This window comes from Numenius arquata, chromosome 2, assembly GCF_964106895.1.
Source record: "Numenius arquata chromosome 2, bNumArq3.hap1.1, whole genome shotgun sequence".
Taxonomy (NCBI): Eukaryota; Metazoa; Chordata; class Aves; order Charadriiformes; family Scolopacidae; genus Numenius; species Numenius arquata.
This window is the reverse complement of record NC_133577.1, coordinates 116,989,473-117,011,473: the sequence shown is the minus strand read 5'-3', so window position 1 is coordinate 117,011,473 and position 22,001 is coordinate 116,989,473. Positions and strand designations below refer to the sequence as shown.

At 41.5% G+C, this 22,001-nt stretch overlaps 1 protein-coding gene across 1 annotated transcript in view; it reads left to right on the top strand.

The window, feature by feature from the left end:
- Positions 1 to 11,636: 11,636 nt before the first annotated feature.
- Positions 11,637 to 22,001, top strand: part of PRKAR2B (protein kinase cAMP-dependent type II regulatory subunit beta) — an 88,541-nt gene continuing 78,176 nt past the window's right edge. Inside the window, exon 1 of the mRNA XM_074168009.1 lies at positions 11,637 to 11,970. Coding sequence (XP_074024110.1) covers positions 11,637 to 11,970 — 334 coding nt within the window. The remainder of the gene's footprint in view (positions 11,971 to 22,001) is intronic.

Below are 22,001 nucleotides of genomic sequence, written 5' to 3'. Positions count from 1 at the left end.
TGTTTACACAATGGAGTAATTTTAAAATATCTACGTGTTTTAAAAGTCAAAATCTTAAATGCTGCACATTTAAGATGAAATAATATTTAATGCTTTACTAAGTAGTAGATATTTTTAAATAGTAGATATTTTAGTAGTAGATAATTCAAAATAAATTCTAGCACATATCAGTCTGTCTCCAATGAAATATGCTCTTCCATAAATGTTTAGAGCTCTTCTTACATTTCCATATATTTACAAGCAGAAATTAAACTCTTCCAGGGAAAAAAAATTCTTACCTGCTCCTTAAAACAACTTGGGCAGATATTAATCTGTACTTTCTGTGTAGCTGAAAATAATGAAAATATGGAGGCCAGTCACTAGTGACACACCCCAGGGGCCACCCTGTACTAGGGTGCATCTCTCCTAATGACCTGGATGGTGGGACAGGGTGCACCCTCAGCAAGATCACAGATGATACAAAACTGGGAGAGGTGGTTGATACAGCAGATGGCTTTTCTGCCGTTCAGTGGGACCTCAACAAGATGAAGACCTTCCAGTACTTGTACTGGGGCTCCCCAGTACAAGAGAGACTTGGAGATACCACAGTGAGTCCAGCCAAGAGCCACTACTGTTGATTAAGGGCCTGTAGCACCTGTCATATAAGGACAGGCTGAGAGACCCGGGACTCCTCAGCCTGGAGATGGGGCCAGACTGCTCGCTGGTACCCAGTGACAGGGCAAGAGGCAACACAATCTCCAGAGGTCCCTGCCAGCCCCAGCTGCTCTGTGAGTCTATGATTTTTCTCTGTACTTAAAAGACTATGAAACATTGTTATTACCTCTTTTTCACCTCTGTTGGAGTTTAACCCCAGCTGGCAACTAGAACCACGCGGCCACTCACTCACCTCTCTCCTTCCGCCTTCTCAGAAGGGTGGGAGGAAGGGGCGGGGGGGAGGGGGAAACAAAGGGAAAGGGAAAAAAAAAACCCTCGTGAGCTGAGATAAAGACAGTTTAATAGAAACAAGAACAGAAAAGGAAAAATAACAATATTAATAACAATAATAATAATGGCATGGGTCACTCTCACCACCCGGTGAATTGGCACCGTCCCAAGCAGCGAGTGCAGATTCCCACCCCGCAGCTAACCCCCATTTATATACTGAGCATGACGCCTATGGTATGGAATATTTCATTGGCCATTCCATTGTTCTGTCTATGCTTCTATGAGAAGCTGAAAAAAGTCCTTGAATAGTGTAAACATCACTTAGCAACAACCAAAAACAATAGGTATTATTGACATTCCCTTCACAGCAACCACTAGAAAGAAAATTTAACTCTTTCCCAGCTGAAATCAGGACACCTCTAATTAAGTTACCATTTCATAGGAGAAAATAATATAAATCCAGTAGGACCTGACCCCAAGATCTTCTTTGGCGGGCAATAGCGTTCAAGCAGCTCAAGGACCACAGTTTCGAGATGTAGTCATTAACTCTATATCGGTTCTGCACATGATGCACTGGAACAGTGACAGGACATGAAAGGATTACATCCACTGTAAAATGTACCCATAACCACAAAGGGGGGGCTGCCTGGGAAGGCAGAAGCCTGCAATGCCGCACTCCTCTTGCTTGCCGGCTTTCACTGAGAGCATCTCTGCTGCCCAAAGTTCACTGCTATTACTTTTGTCATCAAACACTGAAAATTCTCAGTTGCTAAGAAACCCAAATTGACTTGGCAACTGGGCACATTAGAGCCCAGGACATGATTAGTTGCGGTTCTCCAGGACGTCCCCTACCACGATACGATGCCTTTTAGTCCCAGGAGAGCCAGCACACTGCTGTATGCCTGCCCTGGTCTGCCCTCCCTCACCATTCCTTTCCTCCTGTCTTGCCATCGAGCTGAGCCGATGTCGAGCAGGGAACAGGGCTGCCCACACCAGATATATAACAACACACAGAGGTGCAGGTGGACAAAAGGTCTGCCAGGAGGCAGCCCTTCCTCCTGGTCTGTTATGGTACTCCCTTCTCTCTGCATCTGTGTTGAAAGGGCAAGGAAGAGGGGCAAGAAATGGTGGAGACTCACAGAGAGCTGTCTCACTTCTTGGAGCACATACCAGATTTAAAGATTTGCCTGATCTGGACCTTCCCAGGACAGGTAAGGAGAACAGCACAATCCCAGCCCATGTTCCTTCCCTCCCACCCCAACTGCAGTCATGACTGGCCTTCTCCATGTATCTTAATCCATGCAAAATTGACTCCATGGGGAGGACCATAAAACTAGGTTAGCACATTCTGGATTAAGGAAAAGATCTCAGCCTGGTGAGTATCACATTGGAAGCTGGCCAAGGCAGCAGTGTGGCACCGATCACACACTGAGAATCTCTCTGTGCTCTCCATAATCATTATCCTATTCCACAATAAGACCAGTTGGACCCTGCTGCCAGCTCCCACGGGACAATCTGGCTGCCTAATGTTAGTAAAACAGGATATCCATGGCCTGCATCTTCCTCTTCTATTCCTGTTCAGGGAATCTGTGAAGCATCCATATTGCAGTTTTTCCAGCTGCACCTCCACTTCAATGCCAATTCATGGAGATCTAGTTCCCCATAGGTGCCAGATTTCAAAATATTTCAAAATATTTGTCCTCTTTCCTTTATGAATTATATGGCTTTGGAAGATTGAGGTTGTCAGGCCTTGAGAGGGATATTTTTTGCCTGTGTGAGTTCAAAGGCCTAGACAACAATATCAGTTGAGGAGGCTTGCTACAGAAAAGGTGTGTTTCACTTGCCACCTTCCAGTCTTGCCTCCTGACTCATTGCTACAGCAATGGACTACAGTTTCGAGATGTAGTCATTAACGCAGACCCACAGAGAACCTTCTCGCCTTCCTGTATATCGGTAGTCCATGTGCCTTACCAGCTGCTACCGAACCCACCTGCTTCTGGTCCAAGTCCTTATGGGACAAGGAAGCTGTGCCATCATCTAGATGGAGGAAGGATGATGGAGAAATCCACAGGGCAAGGGGAGTACTCTGGCCCCAGATCTTTGCTGTATGTGTTGGTGGTATAACATTCAGATAGGCCGAAACTCCAAGAATAAACTCACATTTGAGCTACCAGGTATAAATCAAGGCAGGTAGAAGAAGTGGGAAGGCCTACTGACTAAATATCTGGCTTCAAGACCACGCTTCCTCCTTTCTCTATTTGTTTGAAGGCTTTATTTGATAATGCTGTGAGATAAGGGTAGAGCATCTATGCAGGATGTCAGGGTGCAGGTTCTGTGGTGTACATAATGCAGATCAGCTTGGGTTGGAACAAGTATTAAAATGTCTTCTACACAGCATGCAAGGCAGTTTGGGAGAGGTCTTCTCCAGTGGTGGCCTATTTGTATGCAGTCTGGACACGTTTAAGGCACACTGTAAAGGACTGTGCTGGGACTTCCGCTGTGTGTCCACCAAACACAAGAGACTTTGACTAGGCCATATGGTAATGATATAAAAGGATGGTTTGTATGGATGTAAGGACATTGTCAGATAGATTTTAACACAAAAACAAACCCTTAAGATAAACAAGAGAAAAATTCCACTGAGTGAAAGTGATCTTATGTTGACCTGAAAAGCACCATGCAAATTTGAGTAGATATGTTGACTAAGGACTGTGTCCTTATTTATGTAAGTTGTCCTTCTGGGACAGGTTCCACAGCCAAACCTGTTCTCTTGTACAACAGACGCATTATTAGCTTGAACCTCTCCATAGCTCCTTATGCAACTGCTATGTTGTAAATCAGTCTGAAGCCTGATGTGTTCTGGCCAGCCCCAGCTCATGGATGGTTCCTACAGATTAATCTACTACAAATTTGGGCAGCCTCCAAATTGTCCTGCAATAGGCCCACAGAGAGGGATTTCAGCAAAACATCACCATCTCCCCAACAACCGCTGGACTCTGTTACACTCAGCAGAATCTGAACAAAGCAAAGATTCTGCCCCGTTGGCTCCAGACACAGCAATGTCCATGCAGCCTTTAGGAGGAGTGAGCGTGAATAACAGCAGACCCTGAAAAAGGAAGAAGAACCAACTGTTACCACCAGTGTAGGAGACTTTCGCTGACTTACATGGACGCCCTTTCAGCTCCACATAAGTGACTGTTGTCCTCAGCAAATGGGTTCAGTATGAACAAGGATTACTTGCACGATAAAACATGAAAAAGTGCTGTTGCAAAAGTACTTGAATCTGAAAAAAGCACACTTGGAAATAAATAGGGGGCATTGGGAAATCACATTCTGGCAACTGCACAAAGTGTGTGCATTTCCCATAGAATTGAATAAAAATAGATTGTGCCGAAAACAACGATAAAAACCTCATGGGAATGCATGTCTGGCACTGTTTATATTCCACTCCTGGAGCTAAAGTTGGAATATTGAAAGGGTGGTGCAATTATGAATTTTACTTTAAAAATGTAAATATTTCTGTTTCTTATAAAAGTATAAAAAATAATCAAATACTTTCTTTGATGATCCATAAGTCCACATTAAATAGCCAGTCTTAACTCACTGCAAGTCAACTAAGTTAAGATATTTATATTACATTTGTACAGTGATTAATATGATGGGGCCTTTAGGTTCTGCCAAAATAGAAACAGTAATGTCATATACAGACATATATGTATGCGTGTGTATTTATTTATACATGCACACACATATATGAGAGAGAGATAGAAAGACAGTCTTTCTGTTCCAGAATCTGTAAAGGTCATTACATTTAGATTATTTTTAATCAAATGCACATTTACAAGTTCTTATAATCAAACCATCCTGAGACAAACTGGAGACTTGGCACTCCAGTGCACAGCTCTGAAGCGTCCACATTTGTCCTTTAAAGTCTGATGGTTTGAATTAAGGTTCTTCTCCCAAATGTAGCTCTTCTAACTACAGGCATACGTCTTCCCTCACAGACTAGGCAATACCTGAACCCCTCATCTCTGATGCCTTTAACACACAAAAGTGTGTCATACAGCCCAGCGCATCTACCTACCCAACACAAGCTGTGTGTAGGTGTGCAGAGACACCCAAATTGAGAAAGAAACTCATCCTTCATTAGAGTCAGAATGGTGGTTTTACTCACTAATGCTGTTCTCAGTTTTCACCAGGATGAAAGTCTGCAGGAACATTACCACTGCATTAAGGTTCAAACCCAGGAAAATATTTCAGCTGGTGCTTATGTGTCCTCTTTTTGCCACACAGTGGGTGATCTGAAGATTTCAGAGCTAAGCTCAGGCCTAGGAAGAGAAGAAGAGAGTTTGCAGGGAGAAAGTTCATTTTTCAGAAATCATTAGATTTCCCAGCTCCCTCAAGGAAAATAAAAAGCAAACCTATCCATTCACTACATCTCTTTTGTGTTTAAATAATACCCAAGCATCCACAGTGGTGACTGTATGTTTTTAAAAGCGTATTTGTTCTATGATTTCTCACAATTACTTCATATTTCACAAGATCTAAGACCTACTGCCTCTTTTGGGATATTTGTGTGTTCCTCTATAGAAATGATGAAGATGTTGAACCATTTCTGATAAGCGAGACCAGTACTGTTCTTTGCCTTAAAGGGCCTAGAAGGATTCATTAGAGTATCTAGAATGATATTCTTCACCACTTTTGTGTCATTCAGACACTTTTTTGTCATTCAGTATAAGCCTCTTCTACTGAGCATAATAACAAGTGCTTAGATAAAGGCTGTGAACTCTCCGAGTCTTTTCACCTCAAGGCATTTCCTTCAGCTTATGAATAATTCTTGTGTCTCTTTTCTGCACATCTCCTATTTTTCAATATTCTTTTGAACATAGGAACACCTAAACTGTAGGCCATACATTTTTACTGGTCTTGAGTGCTTTACAGTGGGAAGATCCCCCACTCCTATTTTCAGTCTCCCTCTTGAAACAACCAAGAATCTCATTAACCCCCTTCTCTACAGAATTATACTGGGAATTCAAGTCGAGCTGTTTTTCCATATTAATCCCTTAACCCATTTAGAAGCATTGCTTTCCAAGATAAAGTCCTCCCATTCTGCAGAAACATCTTGACTTAATATGTAGCTGTGTAAAGAAAGATTTTATTTAAACGGACAAGCTACCCAGGCCGAACCGCGCTTTCCTGAGCTCACTGATATCACCATTCTGACTGGGTTTTGTGTCATCTGGAAACTATATCAGAAACATTTATACTTACTCCCAAGTGATTGCAGGAGGTGTTGAATAGAAGCAGCCTACTGTCAGTTCCTGGGGAACTTCTCCATCTGATGATGATTTTCTGTTGTCAACTACTTGGAGAGATGTCTCTGTTAGCCACTTAACAGGTTGTGTTGACAGTGTACAATGCCATTTTTATAAACAGAGTAGGACACCGTATGAAATAAGATCCCCAAAATAGCCAGAGTCTACTACATCTACACTGTCATTTTATCTCATTACTTTTAAAGTGAGAAGGTTTACTTTTAATGGCAAATTCACTGCTCACTATGTTGACTTTAAAAATTCTAGTAATTTTTTTCTGAAAGTACAGGTGATTGTGAGTGCCCAAATTGAGGCACATAAAAAGAACTGATTTTCTAAGAGAGGGTGTTCAGTAGTTTCTGAATATCAAGGACCGCAAACAATATATTTCAATGGAAATCAACAGCTGTTAATTCACAGAATAGTAACAGTTGTATGCAGAGTTTGCAATAAGTCACGAAGTTCATACTTCCTGGAAAGCCCAGTTTTGGGTTAAGAAGGACTAAGATGAGTGGAAAAGTAAGGGACTTGAGGTCAGAAGATGTGGTACTCTGCAATTCTTCATATTATCTCAGCAGACAAGGTTGCTTGAAGACTTGCTTTCATGACCAAAGTAAGCCAACCTAAATTTGAATTGCTGATGGAAGAATGGTCTGATACCCCTCTTCCTGAGCTGTAATTTCTGCTCTCTTCTCTCTCTCATCATGATTCATCTCAGCTCTATCAGGTGTTTAATTTGACTGACCACATAGCCCTACTAATGCTAAAAGGTGTTAAGAGGGAGAGGACAGAAACACTTGTTCAAGGGTTAGCAGGGTACCATTTTGGTGGGGTGAATCCCCCAAAGTTAAAGTTAAACTGATTGTGAATTGGTATTGAAAATGGCAGGGGCTATTTAATTTATAATGCTTTACCACTGTTCTATTTTGTGAGTTGGATTCCTTCCATCCCAAGTTTTGAACTTGGCCTTTCTGCTTGCTCAGGGAAAACCCTCATTGGCATAAATAAGAATTTTACATGAATATGTAAATGGCTACTTGGTCCTTGCTATTCTAGATTTACGTTAAGCAGGGGAAGAGTTACATGTTTTGAATCCACAGAACAAAAAGCACATGCAGAGCAAAAAGGATGAGATGGGAGAACAGGTGACCCAAGTAAAGGAAGAGTCATGAGGAATGTGTTCTAATTTGATCCACTAATGACAAGCACTATTTTCTTATAGTGTTGATAAACTGAATATTTTTCTGATAATAGATTTGGGCTTGGTAGTGGATATGGTAAAATAATAAGAGTGACATATCATTCTAATGAGAAGAATAGAAAAGCAGAGAACCGTGGATCTGCAAAGCTGCATGTTTTGTTATTGCTGAAAAAAATCTATGGCTGAATGATTGCCATTAAAAACTGTTAGTAAGAAAGTTCTGTGAGCAAGATTTGCCTGGTAAGCCAGCATGAGCTGGTTTGTAAACTGAGAAGAAAAGAAAAAGTCATGTGACACTTTACGGGTATTTTGGAAGATCAGAAATTGGTCTGTGATTATTCCTACTAACTGCGGTTATTCAAAATTTACAAATCAGCTATTGCTTGATCAAGAGCCCGCAAGAAAAAAAAATTGCCATATAGTTAAAGAGATTTTGAAGTAAAAATAAAAAATGAGGGGTTTTTTATGTTGTTTGTCAACAGCAGCTTTTAATCATGCAGTATGCAAAGTATGTCTGCATTTAAAATTTCAAAAGCCAGGACAAAAGATTTAAGCTAACACAAACCAAAAATTGTTAAAATACAGGAAATAGAGAGAGTAACATCTCCCACACCCAAACGTCAGTCTTTTCCTACTATGCTATAATAGGTATAGGGCCAGGTTTTGTCCTGTGCTTTCTCCTCGAGAGAATACGAACTCTCTTTCCATTAAGAGCCATCGTTTGGAGTTGCTTCGTTGCCAACTTAGGAGAGAGACTACTAGAGATGAAGAGATCATTGTCTCTTATTTCTGCGCTAGCTGTGCAGCTGGTCCAAGCAGATGATAAAAATAGTCCTTCTTGCCTCCAAGGAGGTAATGAAGAGGGTGTTTTAAAAACCTCTATTCCACTACTGTGCTTGCTAAAGTTACTTTCCACTCTAGAGAAAAGGCTTTCCCCAGTCTTACAGTCATGACGTTAACTGCACATTTCTGCCCTCTCTGTATGGTGTGTATTGCCTCACAGACCTTAGCCAGGGTTATTCAGAAAATGGATGTTTGAGAGAACATTTTTGGAAGGACTGGAGAAGGATGTTCCTATCAGGCAAAAAGTTGAAAGCTGGCAGAAAAAAGGCTTGTAGTTGGCTGTTGGATGGACTTTGTTAGCTCAAGTTTACTAATTTACTAAATTTGCATTTACCCTGGAAAAGACAAGGCTTGGAAGTCTGTTGCCCCTTCCTTCTTGCGCTCTGTTCATTGACCTCTATGTGATCAGAAAAGATCTCATTCTTCCGTCTCTGACAGAAGCAATCCCAAGCACTGTCCGAAGTGTGCTGTCTGGAATTGTCGCTTGGCAGACCCAGTGCTTGCTATTTATCAGCTCCTAGCTGTAGTTTTTCCTAGTTTTTCCAAAGCCTCGAACCGGATGAAGGGACAGATTGACATGCAAAGCTGCTAAGCAGCATGTTATAAAGAGTGCATCTGTTGGCTAGGAGGAAAGGAGACAACACAACTCTTTACATTGTTTTCTTGGTAATTGTGAGTGTAATGTTCTTCCCAGTCCCTTTTCAGTACAGAAGGATTTTTGAAGGTTTTATATTTTCTTTCATGTCAAGATGATATCCATAGCTGAATTAAAATAATACACAAAAATTAGTAGCAATTAATAAAACTCATTGGAGAGGTGTGAACTGATACTCTCATTACCTAACTGTTCACTCTGCTAGACACAACACATTTTGGGACAGCTGTCCTCCTTACGAGGATTTAAAAGCAATTTAAATGTCAATGCAAGCTCCTAGGAACAGAAAGTGTCTAAGGAAACCAGATGACACCAACCTGAACTACAAAGTTCACTACCATCCTTTGAGATACACCAAAACTCGAGATAAGTCTCACTAGACACAAACATTTTGGGCTGTTTTGAAAATTTTACAAAAGAATAATTCTTTAGAGTGCCACCACTTAGGAATCTCTTATTCAAATTATCCCAGTTTTGCATACAAACATCAAAGACTGGCTCACGTGGATGTCCTCAGAGAAGCAATCTCCTTTCACGTCTGGGAGGATAGGGGCTCTGGTAAGCTAGGGAAGTCCTTGATTAGATGGCAAAAGACACTATGCTGCTGGTAAATTCCTGGAATAATAAGAGTGCCTTGTCTGACTAAGAGAAAACCCCAGGGATGAAAATTCTTTTAGTCTTGGAAGACTCCAGTAAATGCAATATTGTATGCTTACAGAACACCTAGTGCTTGGAAGGGACCAATTACCAACACTTCCCTTCCTGAAGCTTTCCCCAGAGTTTAGGTGTCTCTCAGCCTGGACACGAATAGGTCAGCCCTCTCAGTGTTATGAGAGGGCTTTTAACTTCAAATAAGTACATCATAATGGAGAGCTGTAGGCTTTTCCTGCAGAGAGTAAGGAAGCCACAAGATGCTGCTCAAAGGAATTCCACTGGTATTCAAAGGTATTCCGCTGGTATTCAAAGGTATTCAACTCCATTGGCTCAGGTGTCTCTTGCCTGCTACATGGCAGCAATATCACCCACACATGCATGGTTCACTCACTTCACTAATTTGCCAGGTCTACAACACTTTGAAGATCTAACTTGTGAACCAAGCTCCATTTGCAAATGTGCGTACAGGGAGCATTGGATTCCACTTGGAAACTAATTCAATTAAAAATGGCTTTAAGATCCAGATCTGTGTGAAAAGCATCATAGGGATTGCTGTATTTTGCTGTCACATTATTTTCTTGAAGTCAGGTCTTTCAGAGTCTTGCTACTACAAACTCAAATTTTGACTGCTTATCTTACCCTAAGCCCCGATGAAGTGTATTTCAAGGCAATTTGAGTAACCCTGAACGTTCAGTGCAATCAATTATCAAATAGCCAAGTAGTCCCAACCTTAGGCTTTTTAGCAGTTAATCTCCTTGGTGCATAAAAATAAGACTCTAACAGATATTTCTGGAACCCCAAAACGTTGGCCAAATGTTCAGAGGTGATTACGAATGAGGGGGTGATGCCGTTTTCATGCATTCCAAGGATCTCACTTTCAAGAAGTGTTTAGTAAAGCCTTATGAGAAGCATGGCACCCGTAATTGCCACTTACTTAAAACACTGAAGCTTCCTGGTGATGACAAGCAGCACCTACTTAACACTGTGCTAAGTAGTCTCTGCAGCATGACTTGGAAGGGTGTCTGTGCTGAGCACTGGCACTCGGCGATGTTTAAATTGGACTTTTTTTCCTTTTTTTTTTTTTTTTTTTTAAACAATTGTTTCTTTCTCCAGCTGAATTTTTCGTGGACCTTAGACAACCAGTTGGCAAACAGGAGGCGTTTTCTAGCACCACATCACCCCTCTCATCCTAAATAATATATAGATAGATAGATAGTATATTAATGATGCGGGGAACACCTTTAAGGTGGTACATGGCCGAGAAAAAGCACAGTAGTAATTAGCTGTGGAATACTACAGCATCCACTCCGGTCCTTCCATGTCCGCTCACTCGGCATCCCCGCCGATGACCGGAGCGGATCCTGGATCCACAGCTGGGGACAGGCCCCCACCGCCCAGCGGGGAGCCACGGGGACCGGGGCGGGGGGGCGGCGGTGCCCCGGCCGGGGAGGGGGGCGTGAGGAGAGCCCGTGGCGGCGGGGCCGTGAGCCCAGCGGGAGGGGGGCGTTAACAGCTGCGGGGGCTACCTGCCCGCCCCCGAGGGGGTCCGCGGCCGGGCGGGCAGGCCGCCCTCCCCTCCCTGCCTGGCTCCGTCGGGCGGGCGGGGGCGCGCTGCGGGCCGCAGTCCCCGGCGGGAGGTTGTCATGGTTTCCCGGGTCACATGTGTGCGAGGTTCCCCCGGCGCGGGGGGAGGAGGGAGGCGGCGGGGGCGGGGAGGCTTCAGTCACGGACGGGGCCGCCGCCGCCGCCGCGCCAAGTGTGGGGCGAAGCGGAGCGAGAGGCTGCGGCCGCCGCCGCCGAGGCCGCCAGCGAGTCGCTGCCCGCCGCGGATCCGCCCCCCCTCCCCGCCCGCTCCCACCTGCGCCGCCGCCGCCCGCCCCTTTCCCCTTGCCCACGGGCGATCCACCGGGCGCGCCTCGCCCGCCGGCTGCGGACCCCCGGCCTCTCCCCCCCCCCCCCCTCCTCCTCCTCCTCCTCCTTCTCTCCCCTTCCCTTCTCCCTCCCCCTTCCCGGCCAGGCTGCCGCCCCCCCGGCCGGCCCCGGCATGAGCATCTCCATCCCGGCGGGGCTGACGGAGCTGCTGCAGGGCTTCACGGTGGAGGTGCTGCGGAGCCAGCCCGGGGACCTGCTGGAGTTCGCCCTCCAGTACTTCGGGCGCCTCAAGGAGGAGGCGGCGGCGGCCAAGGCGGCGGCGGCGGCAGCAGCGGCGGAGAAGGAGGCGAGCGGCCGCAAGGCGGGCACCCCCGCGCCCGGCCATGACAGGGGCAGCCAGCCGCCGCGCCGGGCTCCCCCCGACGCCCGCGGGGTCAACTTCGCCGAGGAGCCCATGCAGACCGACTCCGAGAGCGGCGGGGAGGACGAGCAACCGAAGTTCCCGGGTAAGGGTCCCCCGCCTCGCCCGGCGCTGGGGGGAAGGAGGGAGCCGGCCGGGCCGGGCAGGGCGGGGGCGGCTCCCTCAGGTGGGCAGGGGAGCGGGGGGGTCCCGCCTCAGCGGCCGCACGGCCGTGTGAGGAACGACCCCCGGGCACAGGCCCCGGCCTCCGCCCCGCCGGTGGTCGTGGGTCGGTGGTGGGGGCCCGGGGACGTGAGGAGCCCCGGTGAGGGGAGAGTGAATGGGGAGGGGGCGGCCGCGCTCCGGCGGCAGCTCCCCCGCTTGCCCGGTCGCCAAACCAGGGAGTCCACGGGAGGTTTCCCGTCTCCCGCGGCAAACTTTAACCTGCTGGGCTCGTCCCTTTTGTTCAGCAGGGCTGGATGTTGGGCACACGGGTATCGCCAGAGCCCCCAGCTGTCTCGCTTCTAGTGTATAGGCCTGTCATGTTCCTGACAGAAGATCTGTATGTTTCCTTTTTTAAGAGCGCAAGAGAGAAAATCAACATTTTTGTCATTAGTACAGTGGTATGTCCACCTTGGAAAACGCCTCTCATGAGCAGGTTACTGCGCTTACGCACTTGATTAAGCATTTTACATAGATGCACTTACATGTGTTTCAAAAAGCAGAGTACAATTTAAAGCATAATTTCTTCTTGAAAGCCAGGGTGAAATTTTCAGCAATGGTGGAAGGGCCTATGGAGCAAGCTGTGAGGACAGCAAAGAACGTATGCAGTATCTTTGTGTTTGAGGGTAACACCTATCTGCGTGCAGCAAGGGATACCTTATCTTTGTGTGGCTGAGGGGCTTTATTTAGAGACCGTGTCAGCCCATCAGCTGAGCTGATGTGTGGGACGGGTAGTAGCTGTCTCTGAAGGGCGTGCAGCTCTTCCAGCTCTTCGTCTTTGTGTCACAAGCAGGCTGACTGGAAGGGTCAGTCGGTACTGTTAGATGTGGGAGGTCAGTCAGTAAGGTTAGATGGAGAAGAGAAAGTGTCCAAGCGTCTTTGTTGTTAGTTTTTGGTTTTTGTTGGGTTTGGTTTTTTTTTTCTTAGAGAACAGCTTGAAATTGAAGTATATCTCATCAGATTGTTGAAGCATTCATCCCTCCAGGTCATGCTGGAGGTAGATTTGCTTAGCAGAGTACAGAAGCCAGCTGTTTGCTAGACAAAGATCAGTGCAGTTTTAAAAATAATGTCTTCTGTGCATTTTCTCAGGAAAGAACGCAGATGTTTAAGAACTGGGTAAGTTTTCTAAATGCTTTATGTTACACCATAAGACAGTCGCCATTCTTTTCATCTGTTCTTTGCAGCTATACCACGTGTACTTAATGAGAATTTGAATCTGTCGATCAGGATCTGCAGATTTATGTGGTAATTTTGAACTCTAACGCTGATTATGTGAGATCAGTAAAAATCTAGAAATTTGCTGTCTTTGAAAATTGAAATAGTGATAATGTGGAAGAACAAAATTATTATCTTGATTCACAAACACTAGACCTGGTTTTCAAACATGGATTATTATAACACTAAGCAGACTCATTGGTGAAGGAGAACTGGAATGTTGTATGGAGGGAGGTGCAGAAATGTGGCTTGATTTATTAGCATGTGTGTGTTACACATGTAAAACTTCACAGGGTGGTTTAAGAAGCTTTCTAAGCTTTTCTAATGAATACCTGTAATCGGGATTCTCTTGATGTTCTTTGTGTTGTGGTCGTGAAGGAAAGCCATTGTCAATATTCTCATTAAGGGACATGCTAGAATGACTTAGTTTAACTAATTGATTCACACATTTGACAAAACCCTTTTAAAATATCACATTTTTAAGCCTAATATATTTTGAAAGTTTAATTGTACTATGGCTTGTAATTTCTGTCAGTTGGAATAATTAGTAGTTAAAAGTAACAAAAATGGAAATATTTGTGAAACCATGTGGAAGGTGAATAATAAGTAAGTTATAGGAAATGATCACTAGTAGTGTGCTTGTGTATGTGTGCGTCGTGCAGGAGTATGTATTTTAAATTCAAATTTTATGTCTGCCCTGAATCTGTATTCTTTTAAGGTAACATAACAATGCGTCCACTCAGCCTTTTGTTAATAACTGGAGACATAAAGGCTTGTATTCAAACCATGGTTTAATGTGTCTAAATACCAATTTAAAAGCATATTTCTTTTGTGTTTTTGCTTTCTGTAAGTAGCGATACTTGAACTTAAGTTGGGGGGAATTTTTTTTTCATTTTTTCTTTTGCCTTTATGAATAATCGAACTGCTTTTGTATAGTCCATTTGTCCTGTTTGTATACTTCTTTCATACAGGAGAGGAAAACAAATTGGGAAAGTTTATAAGCAAATGTAAAATAAAAACCTCTGGGAAGGAGTTCAGTTCTGGTGGTGGTATCGTTTCTTTGTTAAAGCTGTACACTTGAAATGTCAAGCTGATGGTATTCCTTAATTAATTCAAAGAGGACGTTGTTGAGAGCTCCTTGTAAATGCTATTGTCTCCAAACCTTTTTTTTTTTCTGTCCCAGTGCTTGCTTCTAAATACCTACAAGCACTGCAGTTGAAGTCTTTGTCAGTATTAGTTTTGTCCTTGAAATGCATTTTGGAAGGTACGTCAGCATTATCCTGTTTCAGAAATAATGAGCTGAGCCATAAGCTGTCTTTAAAAAAAAAAAAAAAGGGGGGGGGCAAAAAACCCTATACTCAGGATTAAGAGTCATATATGAACCATGAATGAAACTCTGTTCTGGTCCGCTGCTGTGTCCGTTACATCGGTTGCAGAAATCAAATAAAGGTAAAAGCAGTTACCTGGTCTGGAGGGAGAACTGAGTTGTATTGGTGTCATAGTTCTGAATTGGCACCTGGAGTTAAGGTGACCTTTGAAATGGCATTCTTTAGGTTCAGAGCATTTACATTATCCCCTTCTGAACACACTATTTAATTTGGTAATGATTTTTAGGTCTTCTAGTTGGGGTTTGTGTGGTTTTTTTTAAAAAAAAAACAAAAACATTAAGTTGTCCTACACGGGTGTATTAGCATTAATTGGTGACCACAACTAATTCCTACTAATGGTAATTACTAAATTGAATAGGACATATAGATAAAAATGAATGCCTTTTAGCAAATTCTTCTAACTTTTCGCAGGCTTGAAATTTATTATAAACGCTCAGTAAGTTATTTGTTCTTTTACGAATGACTATACTTTTCTTTTTACATTACCACTTACATGTTAATGTGCAACTTATTTTGATGGGTAGTAACCCATGGCATTTTTTATTTGCCATAGCTAAAAATTCATATTCTATTGAGTCTTAATATGAATTAGTACAGATGTTTTTACAGGTATTAGAGGTATTAGAATTGCTGTTCTTTAAACTCAAAAATTGCAATTCTGTATTTGGTGTCATGTAGCCTCTGTTTACTTTGGTTTGTGTTGGTATTTTTTCTCAGATAGTGATGTATTTTAACAGGAAAATACTACAGCTGTTCCTCTCCTCCCCCGTGTGCTTCTGTTGGTGTGTTGGTTGTTTTGAGTTCCTTTCTTGAAAACTTGAGCTAGAAAATGCAAGTCTGTATCTCGGCTTCACCCATTGATAATGCTCAAATAACACAAGATCACTACTTAGGTAAAACATATGTATTCTAGTTTACAATATCAATGTTAAAGGCATGTCTTTATTTTAGTTCCTTTATTCGATCTGAACTGCTTCACGTACATACTGCTCACACAAATTTTAAAATGATAGGGAAAATGGAGAAACCAGAGTGTCGGGGAAGACTTTGCACACAACCACATCCATGCCAGCTTTGAGATGATAAATGGTGTTTCATCAGTTCTGTTAACCTTACTTACGGGTTAAACAAAACCAGAAAGCACTGAACGGTTTGTGACCTTCCTGTGGGTCTGTCGTGTGATGATAATGGGTAGGTTAGAGCAGTGGAAGGGGTCAATGAAAGCAAGGGGGCAATATAAAAATATGTATAGGTTGTAGCAGCATATCATTAAATCAGGGACCATATAGAAAAACGTGAATTTCCTAAAAATTTGTATATTCAAGTTAAAATCTAGGTTATGATGGCTGAAAGCATTGCTACCTAATGTGTGCTTAGCCAACTTTAGGAATGAAGTTTTAATAATTTCTACAGTCACTCATCTGAAATACAAAAAGGAATAAAGCATTATTTGTAGGGTTATAAGGACAAACCTGATCAGACCCAGGCTGGAGCAGCCTTACTGTGGGTGGAATTTAGAGAAGTTTCCAGTTACAGGTGAGAGCATGTGAGCACGGGGTTGTTGGTGCACTCCTTGGTGTCCTTTTGGGCTTTGCACTTTTGCAGATTGCGTCCAGGGGGGTTCAGAGCACAGTGTCTGTGTGTGTGTGTAGGAGACCATTCGGGACAGGCATTTGGGATGCAGACAGCTTCTGGAAGAAAAGGATTTTAGCTGCATGGATGGGTACCTTGCTAGTTTAGTGGGCCTTGGTGGTCAGGGGGTGTCCACTGGCTGCTCTTATCTAGTAGTACATGCAGTCACAAAACCACAAAGCTTTCAATCCTTGCTGTAAATCCTCAGAATAATAGAACATTTTGAAGTAATGGTTTCCAGTGTTTTTGACAGGAGCAAACTAAAATATTTTCTTTCTGCCAACAGTTATTTTGGAAAGCAAACCTGAGCAAGTTGGCAGTTCAGTCTTTTTTTTTTTTTTTTTTTAATCCCTTAATCTGACCCAGGTGTTTTATTCAGATTGGGAGAGTTGCAGTTCAAAAACTTAGTTTGACAAAATTACAAGCAACTAGAAATGTGAACTTGTAATGTGTAGCACTTGGAAGCCTTTGTAGTAAGGAATATGGTTCTCTCTCAGACGTACATAGATTTGTGATTGTAGATGAAAAGCATAATTTTGCTATACCCCTTTTTTTTTTTTTCTAAAAAGTATGTTTGGTTAAGAATTTAGTTGAAATGATAGCAGTGTCCACTCTAAAGTACATATGTATCCTCACTCAAAACAAATGCAGGAATGAGTGAAGGTGTTTCTGGTGGCTGTTGTTTTGTTAAAATTTGTGTCTGTGCATTTAAGAGAGAAGCAGGAAAAAATTCCAGAGACCTAAGGACAGAAAAGTAGTAGAACTATACCAAAAACATTTGAAGTTATCTCCAGCTTCTTTTTCTCTAAAGAAACTTGAAGCTGATTTTGGCTGACTGCTCAGCTTAGAAAAAGAGAATAGCATTAATTCAGGAAGTGTAGGAAGACAAAGTTCTGTTGGCATGAGTTTGTAATGGTTGCATTATGAATGATAAGGTATAAACAGTGTCAGTACTAACATTTGCACACCACCACTCTGTTTCTTGCACGTATCATGTGTGTTTTAAAGGAAAATGGGCTTCCTCAGGAATGCTCTAAGATAGGAGTTTGTGTCACTTGCTGACTTTGGTTCAGTTTCCCAAAGAAACCTTACATTTTTTGTTCCCTGTGTTTACTCCTGTTTATTCATTTACATGAATGGAGAAACAATTTCTTTTATTTATTTTTTTTTTATGAACAGAATAAAGATTTATCCATGGACACTAAGAAAGTGTCTTTTTTCAGAAAGTACTCCTGTTGCATTTACGAAAACCAAAGTAATGGCCTAGTGTTTGTAACCTGCACAGAGGTACTTCATGCATCTGTCAGCAAGTTAAGCTTGGTTTAATACATATATATCTCAGGGTTTATCCCCAGTCTGTTATGCAGAAGTATTGCATTTTGTTCCCTAGTTCTGTCCAGTGAGAACCCTCAGTCTGAGGAAAATCTACCTTAAATAGTGATATCTCTGCGGACTCATTGCCCTTAGCTGCTCCTCTAAATCTGGAACATATGGTTTGGAAAACATGCTTTTAGGTCACAAGGTACAGATTAATCAAGGTAGAAGCTGCTGCCCCACTTCTGGTTTTCCAGTATCAAAGAGGACCTCTAGATTGGGAAATGTCGTTTGTCAGGACAGTAATGAAAGAAACAAGAAGGCAAAGTGGAAGGCAGGACATGGAGTCAGAAAAGAAGCCAGTGTGTGGTAAAGAAAGTGCAAAGGTAAAAGCAAGGAGAAGGAGGAAGGACAGAACTGAAGTAAGGGGAGGAAGATAAAAGAGTAAGAGAGCACGTGAGAGAGAGACCGCATTAAATTATCTGCTCTTATTTTCTCTACCCAGGTGTGACCCTATGGCTCTCCTCATGTATACATCCCAAATTTATGTCCTGAGTTTTCTGCTAAAGTTCTGTTTGGCTTATAAATGTATTTCAGAAGAGCATAAATGCAAATTTAAACTAAAATTAGTGGTCAGTGCATTGTATGAATGTGAACTTGATCATTTGCAGTCTTTCAAATTTTTTGACATAGTCTTCTGTCATATTACCTTATCTGGAGACTCATAACACCTGTATTCTATTGAGCATGTATTCTAATGAAAGTTTCAACTTGAATTTTTCATGGAGAATCCACATTGTTCTCAACCATTTTCTGTTTCAAAAAAATAACAGTAGTGCTCATCATCAAGAAAGTCAGTAGGCATGTGGGTACAGCTGCAGTGTTCATAGAGAGTTAAGGTTGTTTTGGTGCTGATGGGAAGATGAAATATTGAATAGTACATAACAATCACTTTGTGAAATGTCCTTTTCTTTAGTGCTTAATAAAAATCACAGTGGTTATTTCACCAACTATTATTTTAATGGAAATGCCTGAAAGTCATGCTGTAGAAAGACTATTCCCACTCCAGGTTTGAGCTCTTCTTTTGAGCTTCAAGGGAGTGTGATTATGGAGAAGTTCTGTGTTTTAAAAAGGTGCGTGATTTTTTTAAAAAGGCTTTTAGAAAAAGAGCCATTTAAAATGGCTCAGAATTCTCTGTTGCTGGAATAGGTCTTGACGTATATGAATTAGAAGAAAAAGAGGTGATCTTACTAGGCATGATACATTTATCACATCGACTTTTTTATATTGTAGGTTGTTATATGGATGTGGGTGCATAAAAGATGAAGTCTATGTACTCATGAGTTACTGCAGGCTAGGTAAATCTGTTAAAAGAAATATGCACATCTATAAGTAGATATTATTACCATAAACATAAATTGTGGTATTGCTTGAAAGTGGTCTTATGAGGAAATACATACCTGTTGTTTCATTTTTTCCCCCTTTTCTTTGGGACATTGGATGATGACACGTGACTCTAGATAGCTTTATGTAGAGGTTTTATACTGAAAACTCTTATTCTTTCAGGGAACCCTTTCAGGCTAACCCTTTCACTTGCTGGGTAGGAATGATAACCTGTTTACTTCATGGAACTGAACAGGACCTTCTTACTGTGAATTTTGATCATGACAAGTAATTACAAAATTTGGTTTTTATTTAGTCTTTATAGAATACATTTTTGTAGATCAGTTTTCAGTCATAATACTAAACAAGATGTTGAAGAGGGTGAAGATTGCCTTTGAGTGTCCTTTGTTTTCTCTTTATTTTTTACTTTTCTAATTGGTGTTACTACATTTTTCCTTGAAGAAAGGCTTCATGTTTGTCAATTTTTCATTTAAAAATTTGAAGAGCTCTATTTCAAGTTTTTGTGCATTTGGTGATAAAAATAGGAGAAGTACTCGCACAGTATTTCTATTTGCAGTCTCCAAGCAGTGCAATACATGAATCCGGATTTAAATCAATACAGCAAGTAACCAAGAAGACGTACAGTTTTGGGGCTATATCAAAAAGATGATGTTGATCAAACGTCCAGTGTGTCATTCAGCATTTTAAGTGATACCATGTCACACGAAAAAAGTGTAAGATCTGAAATGAAGGCGGATGTAGACAGGCAAGGGTGTCTGAAGTGCAAGGGAGTAAAATGCAGGTTGTAGGCACAAGGTACCCACAGAGTGAACTGAACAACAGCCATATGGCAGTTTGCCATCCTTTCCATAAAAGGCATCCTTTTAGCATTGCTGCTCAGAAAAGTAATTTAAAGACCACAGATAAAATGAGGAAATGAGGAGGAATGAAACAGTACAAAGAATCCAAATTTTAATTTAGCCTTGCCTTATTGTACTATAACACTCTGGATAATGGAAGGCAAAGTGGTAAAAAAAAAACGTGCTGTAACAGCAGAAAGTGTTTTTCACTTGTATTTTTGCCTCTTAAATTGTTGTGCTTAATGATATTAATATGAAGAAAAAAATCATCAGAACAAGAATTTGAAGCTGAGAGCTTGCACAGGTAAAAACTCATAATGAGAATAGCTTTCTTACACATGCTGTTCCAGTTATTTGACTAAAGTGGTTTTTGTAAAGCTGGGCTAAAAGGGCCAATTAGTAAATATTATGAAGACTTCCTTAATGGAGGGACTAGAAAATTGCTGTATAAAATAGATTTTGAAAGAAGTAACGAGATCTTTCATGCTCAGAGTTGTTCCAGATACCATCCTGCTTGTCTAAAGATCTTTATAACAGCATCAACCCCTTCCTAATCCCTCTGATGCAGATGTAAAATGTGTTTTTATAAATAGTGATAGTCTCTTCATAGTATAACTTTTTAGCGGACATGTCTATTGTAAAACATACCAGACAGGAAGAAAAGAAATCCTTGCCCAACACTGGAAAGAAAAACATTCTTTGCAAAGCCTCAGTATAGACTATAAATAAAAGATGTACAGAATCCTCGGTGTTGGGATGGATACAAGCTGGAACCAAGTGTAAACATTCAGACTTGCTAGCCTGAGAGTGCAGGCTGAAAGATTTGCTGTGTTTTCCCATTTTGATTTTAATGACAGAGTTGTAATGCTATCGAGAAAAATAAAATCCTTTGCTGTAAATTATAAGGATTTGTAACTGTTGCAGGGTATGGGTTAAGTTGAATTCAAGATATCCATAGCAGCGTTGTTGTGGCCTATTTTGGATGTCCCCACAAACGAGTATATATTGTCACTGCACTGATCTTGTCCTCCTAATTTATTTCCCATTACTTTCAGTACTGAACTTGTTCCCTTTTTGATCCTCTTTCTGAAGCTGTAACACTTCTTTTCATTGATTCTTAAGGAACTCCATTGTTAGGCCAGTAATTGTGTTTGGTAAAAAGCACTAATGTCTCAAGCCCTGGAAACAGGTGTTGATCAAGATATTTTTACATTTTGCTTTTTAAGGTTTTGCAAATGAATGTCTACAAGCTACCAAGTATGTTTAAGCACTCTTCCTGGATTAATGGTGGTTAAGAGCTTTAATGGCAAAAACTTTGTCCAATGGAGAGCTGGGATTGTCCTGAGATTTCTTGTTCTTTTCCAAAATAATATTTATGATACTCATCACACTTACAGTCAGAGACAATTAAGATGTGTACTATAGACATACGTTAAAATTTTCTTAAGGCTTTGAACATGATGTTTTCTACCATTCTAATAAAACAATTTTTTTGTCATGAATTAGTTTTGAATTATGTAAGTTCTCAATTATAGACACTCTTAAACATTAGGAGGACAGATTTTTATTTTTTTTTTTTTTCAGTTATGCCTAATTACTATTGAAATTGAGGAGTTAAGATCCAGGTACCTTTTATAGATCTGCTTCTCCATGAGTCTGTCTAGTACTAGGCCCAGTCATTGTTTTATTTTTAGTTCTGGTTCTTTTTCCTGTTTTTAATGTGTAGTGTTTTCTCTTTCCAGACATTTCGTTCAATACCTTTGAGTAATGTTCAGGCATCTTTCTCTAAAAGCCATCTTTTAGCTGATAATTTATCTGTCTCTATTGGTTTTTAATAGGTACTCAAAACATGAGAAACTCTGTTCTAGCCGTCCCCACTACATTATTTAAGCATTTGTGAGGTAATTTAAATATAGAGTTAATAGCTTTCCTTCCTTCCTGTTGCCTCAACCTACAGGAAATATTATTTAATGGCTAATGTGCATACAAAAAATTGGTCTCAAAGTAGATATATGGTTGTTTTTTCTTAGATACTACTAACTTCAATTCTTGGTAAAAAATTATCTGCAGTATTTATCTCCCATGCTAATCTGTCAGTTTTGTCCTTCCACTGGAATGTAGCT